The 22,393-nt window shown below is 41.8% G+C and overlaps 1 protein-coding gene and 1 pseudogene across 2 annotated transcripts; both read left to right on the top strand.

Annotated features, from left to right (window-relative positions):
- The first annotated feature begins 984 nt into the window (after positions 1–984).
- Positions 985–10,688, top strand: LOC120225059 (annotated as a pseudogene).
- A 10,455-nt stretch (positions 10,689–21,143) lies between these two features.
- Positions 21,144–21,947, top strand: LOC120225056 (keratin-associated protein 4-7-like). Of its 2 annotated transcripts, XM_039223285.1 has the most exons (2): positions 21,144–21,449; positions 21,600–21,947. In XM_039223285.1, the coding sequence occupies exons 1-2, from the start codon at positions 21,144–21,146 to the stop codon at positions 21,945–21,947; spliced, it is 654 nt and encodes a 217-aa protein (XP_039079216.1). The 2 variants fall into 2 exon arrangements, with proteins under 2 accessions (XP_039079216.1, XP_039079215.1); XM_039223284.1 differs by having other exon boundaries at positions 21,144–21,947.
- Positions 21,948–22,393: the final 446 nt, after the last annotated feature.

Here is a 22,393-nt window from a genome sequence, read left to right on the forward strand (position 1 = left end):
AAAACAGTGTGGAGGTTCCTCAGGAAACTAACAATAGAACTCCCCTATGACCCAGCAATAGCACTGCTAGGAATTTACCCAAGGGATACAGAAATGCTGAGGCATAGGAGCACATGTACCCCAATGTTCATAGCAGCACTCTCCACAATAGCTAAAACATGGAGAGAGCCTAAGTGTCCATCAACAGATGAATGGATCAAGAAGATGTGGTTTATCTATACGATGGAATACTACATGGCAATGAGAAACAATGAAATCTGGCCATGTGTAGCAACATGGATGGACCTTGAGGGTGTTATGCTGAGCAAAATAAGTCAGGCAGAGAAGGACAAAAATCATATGTTTGCACGTATAGGAGGATTAGGAGGAACTTGATGGAGGAACAAGGGGGAGAAGAAGGGCGGAAATGGTGGGGGAAAGGGAGAGAGGCAAACCATGAGAGACTCTTGAATGCTGACAAAAACTGAGGACTGACGGATGTTGGGGGGAGGGGGGATGGGCATGGAGGAGGGCACTTTGGGGATGAGCACTGAGTGTTATGTGGAAACTAATTTGACAATAAACTATTTGTAAAAAAAAAAAAATAGGTTTGCCTTAATCCCATCCTGCTAGGGGATGTAGGAGGGGACAGAAAGATGTAATTGCAAGTGCCACCTATCACGTGAAGCCCTCTGTGGAGGAAGATGAGGAGAGAGTGGTCCAGAGGATGCCAGTGGGTATAAGTCAAAAGGAAACGCAGACCAGATAGAGTTTATCACATCTAGAAAAGAAAATTTTGTTGCCTACAAGTTTAAACCATTACATAGACAAACAGTATTGTGAAATCTGATAATTACTTAGATATTAAGAAACAAACACAAGGAAGACGTGTGGACAAATCACCCTGTCCCGGCAGTATATAAGAGGCCGTGGCACAAGGACACTTCCAAACTCAAGCCCCTCACTCTCCTGGAAACCCACCCAGAACCTCCACCCTCTGACACCATGGCCAACTCCTGTTGTGGCTCCAGATGCTGTGGCTCCAGCTGCTGCCAGCCTTGCTGCCGCCCCACCTGCTGCATTTCTAGCTGCTGCCGCCCCCCCTGCTGTGGCTCCAGCTGCTGCCAGCCTTGCTGCCGCCCCACCTGCTGCCAGACCACATGATGCAGGACCACCTGCTGCCACCCCAACTGCTGTGTGTCCAGCTGCTGCCGCCCCAGCTGCTGTGGCTCCAGCTGCTGCCAGCCTTGCTGCCGCCCCACCTGCTGCCAGACCACCTGCTGCAGGACCACCTGCTGCTGCCCCACCTGCTGTGTGTCCAGCTGCTGCCGCCCCTCCTGCTGTGGCCCCAGCTGCTGTGGCTCCAGCTGCTGCCAGCCTTGCTGCCGCCCCACCTGCTGCCAGACCACCTGCTGCAGGACCACCTGCTGCTGCCCCTCCTGCTGTGTGTCCAGCTGCTGCCACCCCAGCTGTTGCTAGACCCCCTGCCGCCACCCCACCTGCTCTAGTGGCTCTTGCTGCTGCCTAGTGCCCTGACCTGTACTTGGCTGTCTTTCGTGAGCCAATCTCCTTCATGTAGTCCAACTGGGAGCTGAATCATGTGGGCCAACTGTAAAACCTCAGTTCCCACTGATTTCTCAACTGAGCTGGCCTCCAAATATCCTCCCCTCCACCTCTCCAACCTCCTTGTTATTACCTCCTTCCCAAGTCAAAACAAAATTTGAATTTTCTCTGATATCTATTAACATGTCATCCTAATTGATATATCTGTTTACTGCCAAGTTTTCTGTATGGCGATGTTTCTATATGTCAAATAAATCTTAGTTTTCCAGGCATACTAATTTAAGAAATCGTGTCTCATCATTTTTCCTTCATGAATCGTCACCCTTAGCTATCAGGTCTCCTACTATTCTCTGCGATCTAGGAAGCATGGCAGGTGATTTCAGGATTTTCAGTTCTACCACTTCAGCACTTCCCATGCTAATAGTGCAAGAAGGTGGCTTGCCACAAGCACCTAGAACTCTCGGCGAAGTGCTCAGTCTATATGAAGGAGCAGATCTCACAGGGCAGAGTAGGGAAGGAAGTCTCTGGGAGAAGTGCTCAACCAATGGGCAGAGCTTGGTGGATAAGTGTTCTGGTCTCCTTCCCCTTGACTGGGGCACGTGAAACCAGGGGGCCTCAGTTGCACTGAACAAACCTAGCTGCCCACAGGTGTCACCTGCTCCAGAAATCAGTCTGGATTGCCTTCCATCCCTTCCCTGGATCACTTCTCAGTTTCCCTAGAGAACTGCTTGGGATCACCTCCCAGACAAATGACTTGGGCTCAAACCTCTGTTTTGAGGTCTGATCCTGAGGTCAAGCTAACACCAGAGTTCCAAGTCTCAGTAACAGTGTCTTCCACCATTTCCACATGATATGAAAGGTCACAATGATGACACAGTCAACTCCTGAGCTTATTCTCCACTGAACCACTAAATCTTTTGACAGGATGCTGTTTCTTACAGTTTTTACACACTTGGCTTTAGACTACTTGTCTCCTATTTTTAAAATGTCATATATCCTGAAGTACAGGACACATGCCATAAGTAACCTAGCTTACCATATTAGGAACCATTTCCCTAATGGAGGCTATGTTTAAGGGAGACTATCCCAAAATGTGATTCTTACATTGTATTTAAAAAAAAAAAAAAAAACAGAAGCACAAGTGATGTATAAGGAAGTGTTCTCAGGAGAACTCAATCAGAAAGTGAAAGTGAGGGAAGCAGGGTAAAGCAGTAAAAGCAGCTAAGACAAAATGCAGTTTCAGACCAATACCATTATTATAGTCTGACCCCACTTTTGAGAAGTATGGACTGTGCCATGGACTTGCTCCTCTTGAAGGCAAAGGGGTTAGGTCTTTGTACTCCTATATTACTTATCACTACCTCTGGACAACACTTGGTGGATGAAGAGTGCAGATCCCCAGGTGTTCCCCTCACCCTTTGTCTGAGAGACTTAACAGCAGATCAGTGTGAGCCACTCCTAGTCCATACTCTAACTAGCCTATGGATGAGGGCATTTACGGCAAAAGGGATCTGAACGGGATATTGTATAACTATACCTGGCTCTGCTAATGTCTATGCTAATGTCTAATGTTCTCTCAGTAACCTCGCTCCATATGGTTTTTCACTATTTCTAGAAAAACCAGGGGTGCCTGGGCGGCTCAGTCGGTTAAGCGTCCGACTTCAGTTCAGGTCGTGATCTCACAGCTTGTGGGTTCAAGCCCCACATCAGGCTCTGTGCTGACAGCTAGCTCAGAGCCTGGAGCCTGTTTCAGATTCTGTGTCCCTTTCTCTCTGACCCTCCTCTGCTCATGCTGTCTCTCTCTCTCTCTCTCTCTCTCTCTCGGAAATAAATTTAAAAAAAATTAAAAAAAAAATAGAAAAACCTACAAGAGGAGGAGCCTCTCTCCTTTAGCTTACTTGTCTGGTGCAATGACCTAGATCCTCATCCCTGAGAGTCCTGAGCCCATGGTTCTTATGTCCTCTTCAGGCTACACTACTTGGCCGTCTGTAGGTATTCTTGGCAATAGGAATATACAAATGTATCTGTGGGTCACCTCAATGATAAACATATTCTTCTTGGCCCCCATAGCTCCTAACTGTGCTTGCTGATTTCCTGGTACTAGAAATCCAAAGATAAAAGGTGACAGCCAGAGCTTTTATTCAGAACTTTAGCATGTCTCTTCAAGGTAGCTTTCTCTCTTAAAGCTGAGACCTTACATGCACATAGCCCATAGCTTTGGAAACAGGAGACACAAATTCTCCCAAATGGAATACTGGATATGAAGATGAGTGGAGAACCTCTCTTAATAACCATGGCATCTGGATCAATGTATGCTAATGGCGCCATGCTGGCATTTCATGTATTTAGCACTCATGGTCAACTCAGATCCCATATCGAACAGCATCCAAATACATGAGTATTCTAGTGCCCGCCATAAATGGCTCTATTATCACTTGGGAAAAATCTAAAGACATTTCTACTATACACACTTGCTGCTGTCCTTTATCCTAGAGGACTGGCCTCTGTTTTGATGGGTCAATGGATTAATGGGTTCTAGGTCCAAGAATTGGTGCAGGTCTGCCAACTGCATAAGGGATCATCAGTCTCCTTTGAGATCACTGACGTCAGCTTTTTGTACATATATTCCCTAGCTGTACGGAGCTTAAAGTAAAGAACTTAAGGTGCAGAATTTAAGGTACAGGTACAGCTATATCCTAGTTGGTTGCCTACATTCTGTTTTGAGGAACATCATGCTCTATTATCTATATTGGAAGATCCCTGAGGGTCCCACATCATTCTGCCCCCTCTGTCATTCCAACCTTGCTGACTTTCACAAAATTATATCCACACTACTTCTTAGAGTTAAATTCTGCCACCTGGCTATTCAGAGATATGGCATCCCCTTTATTCCTCGGGAGGCCAGTTCTCTCACAGTATTCCTTTCCACCACCTCTGTAGTCAGAGAATAGACACCCCTACCTAATAATTCCTTATTACCTGAGTAAAGAGAGTGCCCCTTTGACCTACAATGGATCATATGCAGCCAGTTGGCTTTTTGGGCTTATGACTACATGTATTCTAGTATATGTCTTCTCTGCACCTTTTGATCCCTTTCTCCTCATGTATGTGATGTGGTGCTAGATAAATCTGAACTGGATATGCATTGTTACTTAACATGACCTCACTATTTAGCCACTTTAAATGACACAAAGTTATTACCTCACAGTTCCTGTGGATCAGGAATCCCAATGTTGCTCAGTGGGGCTCTCACAAGAGTGTCCTCAACTAGTTAACTGGCACTAAGGTCTCATTTGAAGTCTCAACTGTGGAAGAATCCACTTCCAAGTTCACTTATGTGGTCATTGGCAGGGTTCAGCGCCTCAAGGGCCACTGGAGGGAGGACCTTGCTTCCTTGCTGGTTGTTGAAATGGAGACTGTGCTCAGTTCTTTGCTGCAAGGATCTCTCCCACAAAACACCTGGCTTCATCAAAGCCAGCGAGAGAGAGAGAAAGAGTTGACATTAAGATGAAAGTCACAATCTTCTGTAACTCAGTCACTTGATGTTGTCATATCCTGTGGCTTAGAAGCAATTTATTTGAGGAGTGGGAATTATATGAGACCCTGAACACTAAGAGGTGGAAATTACTGGGCCTTCCTGGAGTATGCCTTAGTACATGTGCATAATATTCAGTGAAAGAATTAAAATACAGGTAAGATTCCTTTATATAAAATTCAAAACCATGTGAAACTAAACTACATTGTTTAGGGATGCATACCCAGGTAGTAAAATCATAAAGAAAATTAATGAAAAGAGAATTTAAAAATCTGGTTAGTGATCATTTATAGGGTGGAAAGATGGGGATGTGGTCTTGGTGAAGGCAACATTCTATTTCATGACTTGTGCTTTGAGCATATAGTGTTTGGGTCATAATTATTTATTATATTACACATGTATATTTTACGCACCATGCAGTGTATGTGTTTTTCATAATATGAATTTTTATAAACTCAGTGTGAACTGAAATTCTTGCTCTTTTTATAATTTAAAAAGAAATATTAGATTAAGCATAGGTTGAACATACTGTTGACCTATATAAGTTGGAACCATGTGAGTCCAGTATTAGGCACATTTATTTTTTTAAAAAATAAAGTGTACCTCTGGCCAATAGTAGGCTGTTAGTACTTATGTTTTTAGGGAATCAAAAGTTATGTGGAGACTTTGACTGCACAGGGGATGGCATCTCTAACCCCTGCTTTGGTCAAGGGTCAACTGCAGTTAGAGAACTGAAGGAAATTCAATCAATGGTATATGGGAACTTATATACTTTACACATCCTACTTTATATCAAGACTGGTAATATTGTTAATGTGTATCCTTAAATATTTTAATGGAGCTCAATTTTTATTATAAAATAACTTAATTTACTTGAAATATGTTAATTTTCCTACCAATTAGCCATGGCTATTTTAGGTGTCTATTTAGATCATAATTCTACAAACTAAGTCACTGTAATTACCTAGGGGTAGTACATTTTAGCTGTAGACAAAATATATTCCAGGCATCTGGACATTTATTAAAATAATAATAAGTACTAACATAATATGTCTTACCTGACGAGAAAAGACTTTTGTTTCTTGCAGATCATTCTTTAAACGATAGATTAATATGATGTGTTCAGTTTCTCTGGAAGATACAACACAGGTTCCTCGATGGTGTTGCAAACATCAGTTGGGTCCACTTCATTGAAATTTCCTTGATGTCTACCTAACTAAGGTATTTTATTTTGTGGAATTCTAAAAAGACAACAAAAAAATTTTTAAGTATTATTTTACATTATATATATTCACACATATATTTATAAAACATATACAATTAAAAATTTTTTTAAATATAAGGAAGAAAAAATTACACTCCATCTACTCTATGCAAAACAGTTTATATAGACCATACTTAATTTGTGTGCATGGTCCTGATGTTACTTATGAATTCTACCTCACCAGACTATGGGTAAAATTTTTAGCTAGGAGTACACAGAGTGATATCTCTCTTGGTTTTAATAAGCAATTTTTAAAAATTCAGTGTGCTGTCTATAGTAATTTTCCTTTGTGGTTCATGCCCCATTGTTTATTCTCATCCACGTAGGACTTTTGTTTGGCATAAGAGTGACTTGGGATACAGAAATGTTGATGCATAGGAGCACATGTACCCCAATGTTCATAGCAACACTCTCAACAATAGCTAAAACATGGAAAGAGCCTAAGTGTCCATCAACGGAAGAATGGATCAAGAAGATGAGGTTAATCTATAAAATGGAATACTACATGGCAATGAGAAAGAATGAAATCTAGCCATGTGTAGCAACATGGATAGACCTTGAGGGTGTTATGCTGAGCAAAATAAGTCAGGCAGAGGACAAATATCATATGTTTGCACATATAGGAGGATTGGGAGGAACTTAATGGAGGACCATGGGGGAGAAGGGGGGAAATGGTGGGGGAAAGGGAGAGAGGCAAACCATGAGAGACTCTTGAATGCTGAGAACAAACTGAGGACTGATGGGTATGGAGGGGGAGGGGGTAGATGGGCATGGAGGGGGGCACTTGTGGGGATGAGCACTGGGTGTTATGGGGAAACCAACTTGACAACAAACTATTTGTAAAAAAAAAAAAAAAGAGTGATTTATAAGAGTAAAGTGAATTATGATGTTTCAGTCTGATATTGCTCAAAGTTCAGTGATTCTAAATCAGTAACATTAACTCTATTAATTTGATGCTACCAATTATATTTTAATATTGTAGCTACTTCTGTTCCCAATCTAATACTACACAAGTTTTTGCAATGCAGACAGTTTAAGAAGGTGGGTCTAAAACTTGGCCATGCATTAAGATTATACCTCAGGAGCTTAAAAAACTCACATGCCCAGGCCATATACCAGATCAGTTAAAATCAGAATTTTTCAGGGCAGGAGTCAGGCACCAGTAATTTTTTACCTCTCCTCAGGTGACCCCATTATGCAGCCGACTTTGCAAACCACTAGTCTAGGGGCTGATTCTCTACATACTTCTCTATAATGAGAATGTATTCTGCCTTTCGATATATAGCAAAAAGGGTTTCCTTAATCTCTCTAAATTTATATAGAAAGCTCTCCCCTGGTATTAAGAACTCTTTTTTTTTTTTTTATGGTTTTTCTTCCCTCAGCATCTCCTATATAGCAAATCAAGTGAAAATCTCTCCTCTTGGGACACCATGTTGCCTCACAATAGAACTGTTTAAATGCCTCAGGTTCTCTTGCTCTGCCTCACAAGCCTATAGAATAAAAAATCAAGTGTTTGCTAAGAAAGTTATTGTGACAAATATGTTGCAAGGGTCTTGGTCTTGAATGGTCTTGAATGGTCCCAAATAGATATTTAATCAGGAGGTGATAAATGCCTCTGTTTGCCTGGGACTTTCCTGTTTAACACTCAAAGTTTTGAGTTCTGGAACCTTCTTCAGTCCTAGGCAAACAGGGATGGTTGGTAGTAGTTACAATAAGCTTTGGTACTTTGTTACTACAGCTCTGAATGAACTTGTGATACAAGCATCAACATTAGTAATATTCTATATCAAGTAATTGGTGCCAGATAGAAATTATCCTATATATCATCTGTTTGAAGCTCTATATCAAAACAAATCTACAGTGAAAAAATATTACAACAGTGGTTGCCTCTGTCTATGGTGGTGGGGAGTTTACTAAAGTGATACGTGGGGACTTTCTGGTATAATGGAAATGTTCTCTATCTTGATAGGTATAGGGATTACATGGATCTATATCCAGTCATCAAAACTCATCAAACAATATGCTTAGGAGCTGTACATTTCATCATATGTAAAATTTACCTAAAATGTAAAACAAATCATACAAAGTAAGTAAGAAACAGTAAGTGGAATTGTTTATAAATAAATCTATGTCTTTACCAAATTGTCATCTTGTCTAGACTGTCTTAGGCACTCTTATTTTAGTTAAATTATACTACTATGAGTTCCTTCGATGTTGCATAGTTGTGTGTTTTTTTTTGGGGGGGGGAATGGATGTGCACACGCACCTGTGATCTTCACAGTAATCTGCAAATTCCCAAGGAAAAGGCCCTAAACCAATTTGTAACCCCAGTAACTGGCAACATGTGTATCTTGGATTACCCATGCAATGAATCTGCTTTATAGACAGGCTGGAGCTTGATAAAGGCACTTCCTCAAAGCCTGAATGAACAGAACAAAGGAGAATCTCCAAGTGTGGTCCTTAGGCCTTCAGCATCAACATCATCTGAATAGTGCTAGAAATGCCGAACCTCAGGCTCCACTCTAAGGCAGAACCTCTGAGATTTATCCCAACCATATTTAATAAGTCCTTCAGATGATTTGCTGCATGCTCAGGTTAGACTATCACTAAACAGAGGATAAATAGAAATGGTAACTAAACTGACTAAAATCCATTCACATTTCAAATGGATGGAAAAAGATGTATGCCATAGATTTCCCAACTATAGAGGTAAGTTCTGAGGAAGGGCACATTCCGATTATTGGGTCCATTTTTTCTCCATTGAAGAATATTTTTAATTAAGAATGCGGTAAGAATAAAAATGAGTCTATGTCTTCCAGAATCTAAAGACCAGCTGGAAAAAACAACACAAATATGTATGACAGCAAAGTAACAACATAATGAGCAATGGGATATGGCAGTGATGGGAATCATAGAGATACTTGTCTGCTATGCTTTTTGGGTAGAGGACATGATCCAAAGGGAGAAACATCCAAGAAAACTCATTCCAGTGGCACAAAATCAGCAATGTCATACCCTTCCTCATTACTCAGAAATGACCCACAAAAGAGGGATTTTCCTCTTGTCCCATGCCACACTATGCAGATGGGATTTCCTCCCAACAGATCATTGGAAGAAATGCAGAACCAGAAATACAAATGCCTTAATCCCATCCCTGCTAGAAGATACAGGAGGGGACAGAAAGAAATGTAATTACAGATGCCACCTAACACATGACAGACCACTGTGGAGGAAGATGAAGAGAGAGTGGTCTGGAAGATGCTAGCAGGTATGAGTCATGAGGAAAAGCAGACCAGACAGAGTTTATCACATCTAGAAATTAACATTTTGTTTCCCACAAGTTTAAACTATTACATAGACAAACATTATTGTATAATCTGATAATTACTTAAATATTAGGTAAACAAACACAAGGAAGACGTGTGGACAAATCACCCTGTCCCGGCAGTATATAAGAGGCCGTGGCACAAGGACACTTCCAAACTCAAGCCCCTCACTCTCCTGGAAACCCACCCAGAACCTCCACCCTCTGACACCATGGTCAACCCCTGTTGTGGCTCCGTCTGCTCTGACCAGGGCTGTGGTCAGGAGACCTGCTGCCTCCCCAGCTGCTGTGGGTCCAGCTGCTGCCAGCCTTGCTGCCGCCCCACCTGCTGCCAGACCACCTGCTGCAGGACCACCTGCTGCCGCCCCACCTGCTGTGTGTCCAGCTGCTGCCACCCCTCATGCTGTGGCTCCAGCAGCTGTGGCTCCAGCTGCTGCCAGCCTTGCTGCCGCCCCACCTGCTGCCAGACCACCTGCTGCAGGACCACCTGCTGCCGCCCCACCTGCTGCCAGACCACCTGCTGCAGGACCACCTGCTGCCGCCCCAGCTGTTGCATTTCTAGCTGCTGCCGCCCCAGCTGCTGTGGCTCCAGCAGCTGTGGCCCCAGCTGCTGCATCTCTAGCTGCTGCCGCCCCACCTGCTGTGGCTCCAGCTGTGGCTCCAGCAGCTGTGGCCCCTCCTGCTGCATCTCTAGCTGCTGCCGCCCCTCCTGCTGTGGCTCCAGCAGCTGTGGCTCCAGCTGCTGCCAGTCTTGCTGCCGCCCCAGCTGCTGCATCTCTAGCTGCTGCCGCCCCTCCTGCTGTGGCTCCAGCTGTGGCTCCAGCTGCTGCCAGCCTTGCTGCCATCCCTCTTGCTGTGGCTCCAGCAGCTGTGGCTCCAGCTGCTGCCACCCCTCCTGCTGCCCCTCCTGCTGCCTGCGCCCAGTCTGTGGCCGGGTCTCCTGCCACACAACTTGCTATCGCCCCACCTGTGTCATCTCCACCTGCCCCCGCCCCATGTGCTGTGCCTCCTCTTGCTGCTAAATCTCTCTGCCTATAATCTTTGTGACATAGGGATGTCTTCACCAGTCACATAAAATGTGTTAGAGCCAGCCAGTAACTGGGGAATGGACTCTTAGCTTCGAACTCTTCATCTTCTGATTTGGCATTTAGAGTTGGCATTCAATTCTAGGAAATAACAGATTAAAACAATTGTCAAATGATTTTTAAAAATAGTTTATTGTCAAGTTGGTTTCCATATAACAACCAGTGCTCATCCCCACAAGTGCCCTCCTCCCTGCCCATTACCACCCATTCTCTCCCCCCCATACCACCACTGTCAAATGATTTTTATCCGAGGCCCAAATGCATCTCTTTTTACGCCAGCAATATCTTCATCCTGTGTATACACTGATTATGATGATCTTATATGATATTGTTTTCATATGTTCTTAATAAAGTCATTTCCGCTGATCCTAAAATCTCCTGATGTGTTAATGATTTGTCATGTGCATGTGTGTGTCCATGTGTGTATGTCTGTGCCCTTAGCTATCACGTCACACCAAAGCCCATCTTGCTTCAAATGCATGAGAACATGTTCAAGAGCAGTTATATTGGAATCAAGACTCTGGTAGGCATTCATTGTATGATATGGGCAAAATTGCTTAACCTCTCCATGCCTCGGTTTACCTTCTCTGAGAAATGAAGACAATACATAATGTTCTTCAAAGGTTCAAAGACATAATCCATGTATTACAGTTAGCACAGGTTTGGGTACATAATGTCAGCTGTCAATAAATATCTTTTTTTTTTTTTTTGGTTATTTTTCTTGAAACCCTACCCTGCATTAGAATACTATCTTAGCATATTATTACCTTGGAGAGAAAAGCAAAGAAAGTTTATATCATTGTTTCACTGTCCTCTATAACTCAAAATTAAGTTTTATTATATGTATCAAATGTCCATTTTAAGAACACTGGTGAGTTGAAAATTATAAAGGCACCTAAGTTTCATTTGACTATATTTCCACTTCTAGTATGTTACATTACTGATTATGCACATTTTGGGCCACAGTTCACCTGGTGTGCTTCCATCTGCAACTCACCAAGAAGCTGACAAGTGCTAGTTGGGTTACATTTCCTCCCAGGTGGCCTACCAGCAAGTGCTCCCCAGCCTAGAGGTCTATAAAAACGGCTGGGGTTATAGACATCTGCTCCTCTTGCCACTGCCCTTGACATGCTTCTATCCAGTGTCTTCACTTTAGGCAAGGAAATTCCACATTTTATTCAGACATCTGATCTTCTTAGTCATGGAAACCAGCCTTAACATCATTTAAGGTTTCCTGGCATCACTTTGGAGCTCCTAACTTTCATGCTGCTAGATTCTTCCTGACCAGATGTGTTTCTGAGAGTCTGACATAGAGAACTGATTCATGAGAAGACAGAATAGAAGGGAGAAGGATGGAGGGATGAAGAAGAGAGAAAGAGGAGAGAACACAGAGGGAGACCTGGAGAGGTTTCCTGCCTTCTCTTTGGAGCCCCTGACTTTCATGCTGCTAGATTCCTCCTAACCAGGGCTGCCTCAAGAAACAAGCCAAACTACACATGGTGGAGAGTCCCAAATACCACTACCAGTAGGGAAACAAAATAACCATATGCTCAACAAGAGAAACCAAGAGACACCATTCAAGGAACACTTCCTGAACAGACAGGCCCTGAACAGTCAAAGAGCCCTCTCTAATACAGCAGAACTCGCAGGGGTAGAGTATACAACAAGCTTTTAAAATTAACAAGTGATAGAAAGCTAACCAAAATGATGAAACGGAAGAACTCTCCTCCAAGGAAATTCCAGGAAGAAATGACAACTAAAGAACTGCTCAAACAGATATAAGCAACATAACTGAACAAGATTTTAGAACAATAATCATAAAATTAATCGCCAGGCTTGAAAAAAGCATGGAGGACATCAGAGAAACTATGGCTACAAACACTATGGAGCTTAAAAATAGTTATGATGAATTTAAAAAATGCGATAAATGAGGTAATAATAAACTGGAGGCATCCAATGCACGGATTGAAGAGGGAGAAAGGAGAATAAGTGATTTAGAAAACACAATTATAGAAAAAGAAGAAACTGAGAAAATGAGAGATAAACTGATCCAGGAACATGAAAGAAGAGTTTGAGAGCTCAGCGATACAAATGGAACAATATCCGTATCATAGGAATCCCAGAAGAGGAAGAGAGGGGGAAAGGTGCTGAAGGAGTCCTGGAACAAATTATAGCAGAGAACTTCCCCGACCTGGGGAGGGAAGTAGAAGCTGAAATTCAAGAGGCACAGTGGGCGCCTGGGTGGCTTAGTCGGTCAAGTGTCCGACTTTCGCTTAGGTCATGATCTTGCAGTTCGTGGGTTCGAGCCCTGCGTCGGGCTCTGTGCTGACTGCCAGCTCAGAGCCTGGAGCCTGTTTCAGAGTCTGTGACTCCCTCTCTCTCTGACCCTCCCCTGCTCACGCTGTCTCTCTCTCTCTCTCTTCTAGAAATAAATAAAACATTAAAAAATTTTTTTTAAAAAAGAGGCACAGAGAACTCCCCTCAGACATAACTTGAATCAATCTTCTGCACGATATATCATAGTGAAACTGGCAAAATATAAGGACAAAGAGAGAATTTTGAAAGCAGCTAGGGAGAAAAGGGCCCTAACACACAAAAGGAAACCTATCAGAGTGGTGACAGACCTATCTACTGAAACTTAGCAGGCCAGAAAAGAATGGCCGGAGATCTTCAATGTGATGAGCAGAAAAATTATGCAGCCAAGAATCCTCTATCCAGCAAGCCTGTCATTCAGAATAGAAGGAGAGATAAAAAGTCTTTCCAAATAAACAAAAATTGAAAGATTTGTCACCACTAAACCAGCCATACAAGCAATCCTGCGGAGGACTTTCTGAGGGAAATGTTGCAAGGAACGCAAGATACCAGAGACACCACCACAAGCACGAATCCCACAAATGACACGACGACTCTAACCCCATATATTTCAATAATAACACTGAATGTAAATGGGCTGAATGCTCCAATCAAAAGACAGAGGGTAGCAGAATGGATAAAAAAACAAAATCCGTCTATTTGCTGTCTACAAGAAACACATTTTAGACTGGAAGATACCTTCAGATTAAAAGTAAGGGGATGGAGAAATATACATCATGCTACTAGAAATCAAAAGAAAGCTGAAGTAGCTATACTTATATCTGGTTATGCACATTCTGGGTGTTCTGCCTAGCTCAAGTGCCTTCTCCTCCCTTTTTCCCTCCTCTTATTTCCTTCCTCCTTTCCTAAGCATAAAAACTCTCTTTTAAAATATGAAGTATACCTTCTAAATCCAGATTTCTGGAAATTTATGAAGTCCATGGCAACTTTTCCATAAAAATTTAAAAACTTTTCATCCATAGTTGCTCACATTCTAGTACTTCCAGACGGAAACTCCGTATTTTTTCAGTCTCATGAAAATTCTCATGTTATTGAAGCTTCTCATCTCCTTAATGATTTTTTTTCACCTTGGGCTTTTATCACGTTGCTTGGTTTTACTTAAGAGAACATGCACAAGCTCTTTTCACAAGCACCCAGACTCAGGTAAGAATGATCTTCCTTAGCTGAGCTAATGTGTCACAATACATACAAAAATATCATGTTTATGCAGATATAAGGGTCCATAAGTTTTAGTTCATAATCTGAAGTATAGTAAAAATATTTTAAATTCAAATTTTACATACATCAGTTTTATCTAATAGCTGTGTTATATTTCCCCAAAACTTAATAAGTATAAATTAAGGGTTGATTATAATTTCTAAAATTAAAAAAGTTTTAAGGTATGAGACAAGCTAGATAGGAGTTGATATAAAATGGGGTTCACCCCAACACAGGTTAGGTGTTTTATTCTTAGTATATCACAGAAATGTCCTATAGATATTTTCAGCTTCACCTTTCCAACTCACTTTGAAAATGTTCTACAGAATATAGCCCTGCCTATTCACACAGTAGAGATAACAAATCTTTTATCCTCCCATATATTCCTCTTTGGTAACTACTAATTATAGGATGCAGGCTCTTGTTCTAACACTACACTTTATTAGCTAGAGCTAAATCAAAGAATGTTTTATACTGCATTTTTCAGTATTAAAGTATATGAGACTTATAATTTCCCATTTTTATAACAAGAACTGGATCACAGCAGAAACAAGACAGCATTCTGAATCTGTGTAATAAAAATACTATTTACAAAAGTGTGGACAGAGTTCAGGGGAAGCAACAAGGAAAAGTTCAGTAACCAGGGTCTCATAACAGCAAGGAGCAGGTACACTATGTCTTAAGAACTATGCAAGAATTTGGGTGAAGGAGTCAAATGGCAGCATGCCAAATTCTTAGGATTACTCACACAGGCACTCAATGGACAGTAATTTCTGTCAGAGAGAGTCACAATGCTCCTAAAGATACAAAAGTGACACCAGAGATATTGTGGTAGAAAAAATCAAGGTAGAAACAGTTGTGAATAGGAAAGTATTACTGAGTGGTTATTCTGTGGTCCCACTGACTTTACCTGAATATAGAGTCGGGATGATTTTAAATGAATAGAGAGCATGGATGGACTAAGTCTGCCCTTCATCCAGTTCTATTTGGCCATGTTAAATACGTACCACTGGAATTGCTCAAGCCCTCCTAGGTAGCAAATTCATAGAATTCCAGAAGAGCAACAAGAAATGACTGTTCTGATGAAGGAAACAGCTGAAGCAAGAGGGTTTGTTTGTTTGTGAGAGAACACTCAAGCAGGGGAGGGGCGGAGAGAGAGGGAAACAGAGGATCTAAAGCTGCACTGACAGCAGAAAGCCTAATGCAGGGCTCGAACTCGGTATCCTTAAGATCCTGACTTGAGCTAAAGTCAGACGCTCAACTAACGGAGCCAGCCAGGTGCCCCTGAAGTGAGAATTTTAATTCTCACCAACACTGTTAACAGTCTTGTCTGGACAGTGTACGGGAAGACAGTTCCTGGAGATTTAACAGCATTTTCCTCTGATTGGTTCAGTTGTAACTAATATATATGAACTTTACAGGAGGCAAAACAAGGCTAGCAAGACTGGTAACACCATCCTAGACTTGGCTAATGTGTTCTTTTCCATGGAAGTCAGTTTCAGAGTTCTGCTACATGCAATTTACATTCTCATGGCAAGGTACCAAGTATAGATCTACTGTTTCACTACATGAAATGTTTGAGTTCACTAGCCTACTGCCATAATCTAATGAGGCTGGCTTGGACTTGATAACTATTAAGAGCAAGTTAATACTATATACATTGATAAATATGGCATTCATGAATGAAAATTAATCAATGAATTTGAAAAAGCAAGTGCAGGAATAGACCCAGATATATAAAGAAATTTAGTATATGAAAAGGTGGTATCTTAAATCAGTGGGAGAGAAAATTATTACTTAGTAAGTTTGTTAGATTATGGTCATATCAGATTTAAAAACATTTAAACCTCAAATTTTATAGCTGAATAAATTCCTTATAGAGTAAATATTTGAAAATATAAAACATGAAACTTTGGATAAATGAAATTACGAGATAATGTCTACACAACCAGAAAGGCCTTTCAAAGTATGACACCAACCCAGAAGTCATAAAAGATTAACAAATTTGACTATATCAAAAGTAAATGTCTGCATGGTAAAAACCACATAAGTAAAGTCAAAGAAGAAGCACAAACTAGGAAAAATATTTGAATTCACTTTACATACAAGGACTAATTCTTATAACATACAAAGAGTTCCTGCAAAAATCAATGTACAAAGGCTAAACACAGTAGAAAAACATGAATTATAGACAATATAGAAAATTTCTATTTTTTCTATATAATTTCTATGTTTCCTTACAGAAAAGGCAATACCAATAGGCTTAAACATCTGAAGAGCTGCTCAGTTTCACTTACAACAAGGAAAGTGCAAATTAAAATCACATAGCAATGGGGGTGGGTGGGTGGAGGATGGGCTAAATGGGTGATGGGGGTTAAGAAGGGCACTTGTGATGAGCACTGGGTGTCATACATAAGTGATGAATCACTAAGCTCTACTCCTGAAACCAATATTACATTAAACATTAACTAAATTGAGTTTAAATAAAAATTTGAAAAAGAGGGGCGCCTGGGTGGCTTAGTTGGTTAAGCGTCCGACTTTCGCTTAGGTCATGATCTCGCGGTTCGTGGGTTCAGGCCCCACGTCAGGCTCTGTGCTGACTGCCAGCTCAGAGCCTGGAGCCTGTTTCAGTCTGTGACTCCCTCTCTCTCTGACCCTCTCCTGCTCATGCTGTCTCTCTCTCTTTCTCCTAGAAATAAATAAAAACCTAAAAAAAAATTTTGAAAAAGAAAAAAGTCAGCTATCATATTGACCAAGATTGATGATAGATAGATAGATAGATAGATAGATAGATAGATAGATAGACAGACAGATAGATGGATAGGCATCTACATGCATAACTCCACATTTTTGTACATGTATCTCTGTATTTGTCAAGCCTGTGTATCACTGCATTAATAAAAACAGAGAAAGACAAACATTCACACATTGCTGGTAGATGTGTACATCAGTACAATCTCTATGGAAGGTGAAGTCATTGTTATCTAACAAACATTATAAACAAATGTATACTCTGATCTAGAGATTCTATTTCCAGAGGAGTTTATTCTACAGAAAACATTCACATGTGTGAAATTATGTATGATCAGGCATATTTGTTGCAGCATTATATGTAATCTCAAAAGACTAAAAGCAAACTAAATATCCAACAGTGGGAGACTGATTCACTATATTATGGTACCTCCATAATCGGAATACAATGCTACTGTGAAAGAAAAAGAATGGCAAGCGGTGGATATATTATCTATCTGAATGCTTCATGTGAAAACGGCCAAGCAGGAGGACCATGACTGATACACTACCATTTGTATAGATGAAAGAAGTGGGTAAATCGTATTTGTTTCTTATGTGTTAAGTATCTTCAGAATAAGTAACAAAAAAATGGAAACTCTGGCTGCCTTCAAGGAGGGAACCTGGGCAAACCGTGAAGAAGGTGGGAAGAATACATGTGTCAAAAAACAGATACTTGAAATGTTTAAATGAAATTTTAAAATATAAAAGATGCAAAATATAAAAACCCTTCCCCAAAGACTTTTTTATTTATTTTTATTCTCTACTTCTTCCCTATCCAAGACAATGCTAAGCAACATTTAGACTTTTCCTGCACCCCTTCTAAAGGAGATGGTTTCCTTTTCACATTTTAGCAATGCTGGTCTTGCCACAGCTCATATGGGGAGAGGGCTGGATACAGAGCGGCAACCCACCGCACAGCTCAAAGGGCACGACCAGAGGACTCATTCAACCAGCAGGAAGACATGGGGCTGGGGAAAAGGTTTCTAGCCCCTTGGGGAAAATGGTAGGCAATACTGTCACCCAATTCTAATTCAGTTACCTTGTCTGAGGCAGCTTTACTGGGTAGGCACTTTCCCTACCCTCGAAGAGAATTAAATAATAAGTGAGCATGTTTGGGGCACAGAGGTAAATTCCAAGGGAACTGTTTAAGTACTGTATGTTCTCCTTTATTACAATATAAACAACTTATCATCCAGAAGGGACTACAGATTTTAGTTTGAATTATTTAAGAAAAATAGTGTATGGTCATAGCTAATTCCAAACAGAAATAGAAAAATATTATATGAATAGTGAACATCAGGGATTCTTAGACCCATGAAAGGGAATTTGAAGTTCCCCAGTATACTTGTTCATAGATATTTGCTGACAGTGGGGTTTCAAATGACTCTATTTAAGTTTCATGCTTATTTATATGTTAATAATGCACTCTGAATTAGTAACCTCGAGCAACAGGAGGGTGAAGACAATTTCTTTCCCATCTGATATTTCAGAGATGCAGTGTGTATAGTGATTAAAAACGTGGACTCCTGTGCTGGGTAAGCTGGAAACAAATAACAGCTTTTTATTTACTGGTTTTAATTCTCCCTTGCCTCAGTTTCCTCATCTGTAAAGGGGCGACTATAGTGAAACATACTGCACTGGGCTGTTGGGATAGCAAATGTGCTAATACATGTGAAGCGCCCGCACAACTGCATAACTGTGAGTTGTTGTGTTACGGCAGTATCCAACAAAGTGCTCTGCATACAGCACTCAGAGCCTGGAGATGGAAGGCACGAAAGACAGGAATTCCATAATCCACTGTGTCTTCCCTTGGCTTAGACTCCGGAGAAGAACAGTGCATAATTACGCCAAATATCCCATCCTTGTGTTTCAATATAAACATCTCTTCCTTGTCTTTAAATGGCCTCAGCTCTTCTTTTTTTAGCACATAAATCCTTTTTATGTATTTACCCTTTAAAATTTTTAATTGTTGGCTTTTAAGAGGAAGGGCATAAATTATATATGTGGAAAGTAATAAAATACATAAAAAACAATGGAATATGTTTTATAACTTTTATGAAAAACCCTCCTCATACCTCTATTTTTTTAAAAGTCTATTTATTTATTTTGAGAAAGACAGAGGGTGTGAGCAGGGGAGGGGCAGAGAAAGGAGAATCGCAAGCAGGTTCCACCCTGTCAGCACAGAGCCCATGTGGGTTTCAAACTCACGAAACCATGAGATCATGACCTGAGCCGAAATCAAGACTCAAATTCTTAACCAACTGAGCCACCCAGGTTCCCCCCACCCTTATCTCTATTTTCAATTTGGTTCAAGACTTTGCTGATTCATTTTTTGAAGTAACTCTGTTATGCTCATTACCATCAACCAATGCTGTGAACATACCTCTTACTTTGCCCCATTTCAACCTTTGAACAGCCTCTCCAGAAAGCCAAATGTATTTTGGCATTTCTAAAGACAGATCACAAATTTAAATAAATTGTATATGGCATATATATCACATTCCTACCTAATGACTTTCAGTAGATCCCATCATTTCTCCTGAAATTTAAGGTCATACACAATCTCTCCCTCATTGTAGCAATCTCAATTTATCTCTCACTACTTCTTAAAACAGACCTTCAAGACATTTTCCTTTCATCATCACAAGCCAGGATTATGTCTAGTCTCAACTGTTGTCCCTTCTCTTGAACAACAAAAGGTCAATGTGTCTTCTCTGATGGCTTAGACAACATCTTCACTCATTAAACAGACATCTCATTTATCAAAAACCACTCTATTTCTGGCCTTGGGGATACAAAGATGAGTCCTTGCCCTAATGTAGTTTATATTCTAGAGGGAGCCAGATATATAAGGGCATTTCTAGTAGAAAATGGTATGATGGAGCCCATGCATGAACAAAGCACAGTGGATGTGCAAAGGAGAAAAGACTTTACATCATACCAAGGAAGATATAACTGAAAGATAAACGGTCAAAGACAACAAGGAGAATGTTGAGCTCACAAGAGATTTTGCAGGAAGAGGGACTACCATGAGTGTAACTTACCTTTTCCTTGAATGTTTTGTTCCTTGAATGCCTGTGGCACTGAAGAACACCTCTTATTTAGGAGCATAACCAGACATAGCTGTGATGGTAAAACTCTATGGATGTAGTGACTATGTCAAGTACAAGATAATAAATATGTCATTTATATTCCCCTTGATGCTTCCAAGAAGATCTTAAACATAAATGATACCACAAGAATTGTAGGCATTTTAGCTTATAACATTTGAAAAAAAATTTAATAAAATGACCATAAAGTACAACCATGGCATATTTTGATATTTCAAAAGACAGATCAAAAATGATCAGCTCAATTAGTCTAGTCCAGGCCAGAGGATATTTCTGATCAACTTTGATCAACTCCACACAACTCTTTGCTACTTAAAAACCTTGAATTGCTGCTAACTGCTTCAATGAACATCAGAGTGATGAGAACAGAGCTTGGAATTCTGTAGAAATTTCATTAACCCAATGACCACCCACAATAAACATGACAAATCAAGTTTCCTCATTTCTTACACTCGAAAAGAAGCTTACTTCCCTTTTTCTGCTACCAGCATTCCATTTACTGAAACATTAATTTTCCACTAGAGATCATACTCCTTCAGAAGTTCTCCCACAATCATATCAAGGTGAGTAACAGAGCAGACACAGGGACCCACCTGTGTCACATGATACCCAGAGATTAAAGTCTTGTGACACTATAAACAAAGGAAGAAATAAGAAATGATTCATATGAGAACTCTGGGGAACTTGAGAAAAGGGAAAGAACTACTTTCTATACATTGGGAGTTTTTCCTAGAAAAATATAATGATCTCATTTACTAATTGCATTTGCAGCTATATAAACAATAAGAAGGAAATAGTCTTTTCCTAATCACTTAAGTCCCTCAAGGGGGTATAAAAGGGGCCATGTGGCAAGGAGGCTCCCAAACTCGAGATCCTCACTCTCTTGGGAACCCACCCAGAACCTCCACCCTCTGACACCATGGCCAACTCCTGTTGTGGCTCCAGCTGCTGTGGCTCCAGCTGCTGCCAGCCTTGCTGTGGCTCCAGCTGCTGCCAGCCTTGCTGCCGCCCCACCTGCTGCCAGACCACCTGCTGCCGCCCCAGCTGCTGTGTGTCCAGCTGCTGCCAGCCTTGCTGTCGCCCCTCCTGCTGCATTTCTAGCTGTTGCCGCCCCTCCTGCTGTGGTTCCAGCAGCTGTGGCTCTAGCTGCTGCCAGCCTTGCTGCCGCCCCACCTGCTGCCAGACCACCTGCTGCAGGACCACCTGCTGCCGCCCCAGCTGCTGTGTGTCCAGCTGCTGCCGCCCCTCCTGCTGTGGCTCCAGCTGCTGTGGCTCCAGCTGCTGCCAGCCTTGCTGCCGCCCCACCTGCTGCATCTCTAGCTGCTGCCGCCCCTCCTGCTGTGGCTCCAGCAGCTGTGGCTCCAGCTGCTGCCAGCCTTGCTGCCGCCCCACCTGCTGCATCTCTAGCTGCTGCCGCCCCTCCTGCTGTGGCTCCAGCAGCTGTGGCTCCAGCTGCTGCCAGCCTTGCTGCCGCCCCACCTGCTGCATCTCTAGCTGCTGCCGCCCCTCCTGCTGTGGCTCCAGCTGCTGCCAGCCTTGCTGCCATCCCTCTTGCTGTGGCTCCAGCAGCTGTGGCTCCAGCTGCTGCCGCCCCTCCTGCTGCCCCTCCTGCTGCCTGCGCCCAGTCTGTGGCCGGGTCTCCTGCCACACTACTTGCTATCGCCCCACCTGTGTCATCTCCACCTGCCCCCGCCCCATGTGCTGTGCCTCCTCTTGCTGCTGAGCCCCCTGCCCTGTGACCACCATCTCTGCTTACCTCTGCCCCACAGATATAGACCCTCCTTTTGTGTTGCTAGGACACATGGAGCGGAAATGATGATGCTTAACTGAATTGGGCCTTGATTCCACTGAAGAACCAGGTCATGCTGTTGAAGAAGATGGATATGGCCCAGAGCACAGTAACAGATTTTACCCTTCACCCTGACAATTCGTGACATCATTCTCATAACTCCTCTTTTCTGTAACCTCATGTATATCTGTACCAAAATAAAGTTATACCTCCCTTCATTAACAATTCAGTGTGATTGTCGCTCCTTTAAGATTTTGTCTTCAGCTTGTAGGCAAATGAGTTTGACCTACACCCACCTGCAGGATACACAACACAGTCATGTCACCTCAGTAAACGTCAGGTTCCATTCTTAGTTTTAAAGGCCTGATTCCTTCTTATGT

Source organism: Hyaena hyaena, unplaced genomic scaffold, assembly GCF_003009895.1.
Source record: "Hyaena hyaena isolate Hyena2069 unplaced genomic scaffold, ASM300989v1 scaffold_1306, whole genome shotgun sequence".
NCBI classification, from domain to species: domain Eukaryota; kingdom Metazoa; phylum Chordata; class Mammalia; order Carnivora; family Hyaenidae; genus Hyaena; species Hyaena hyaena.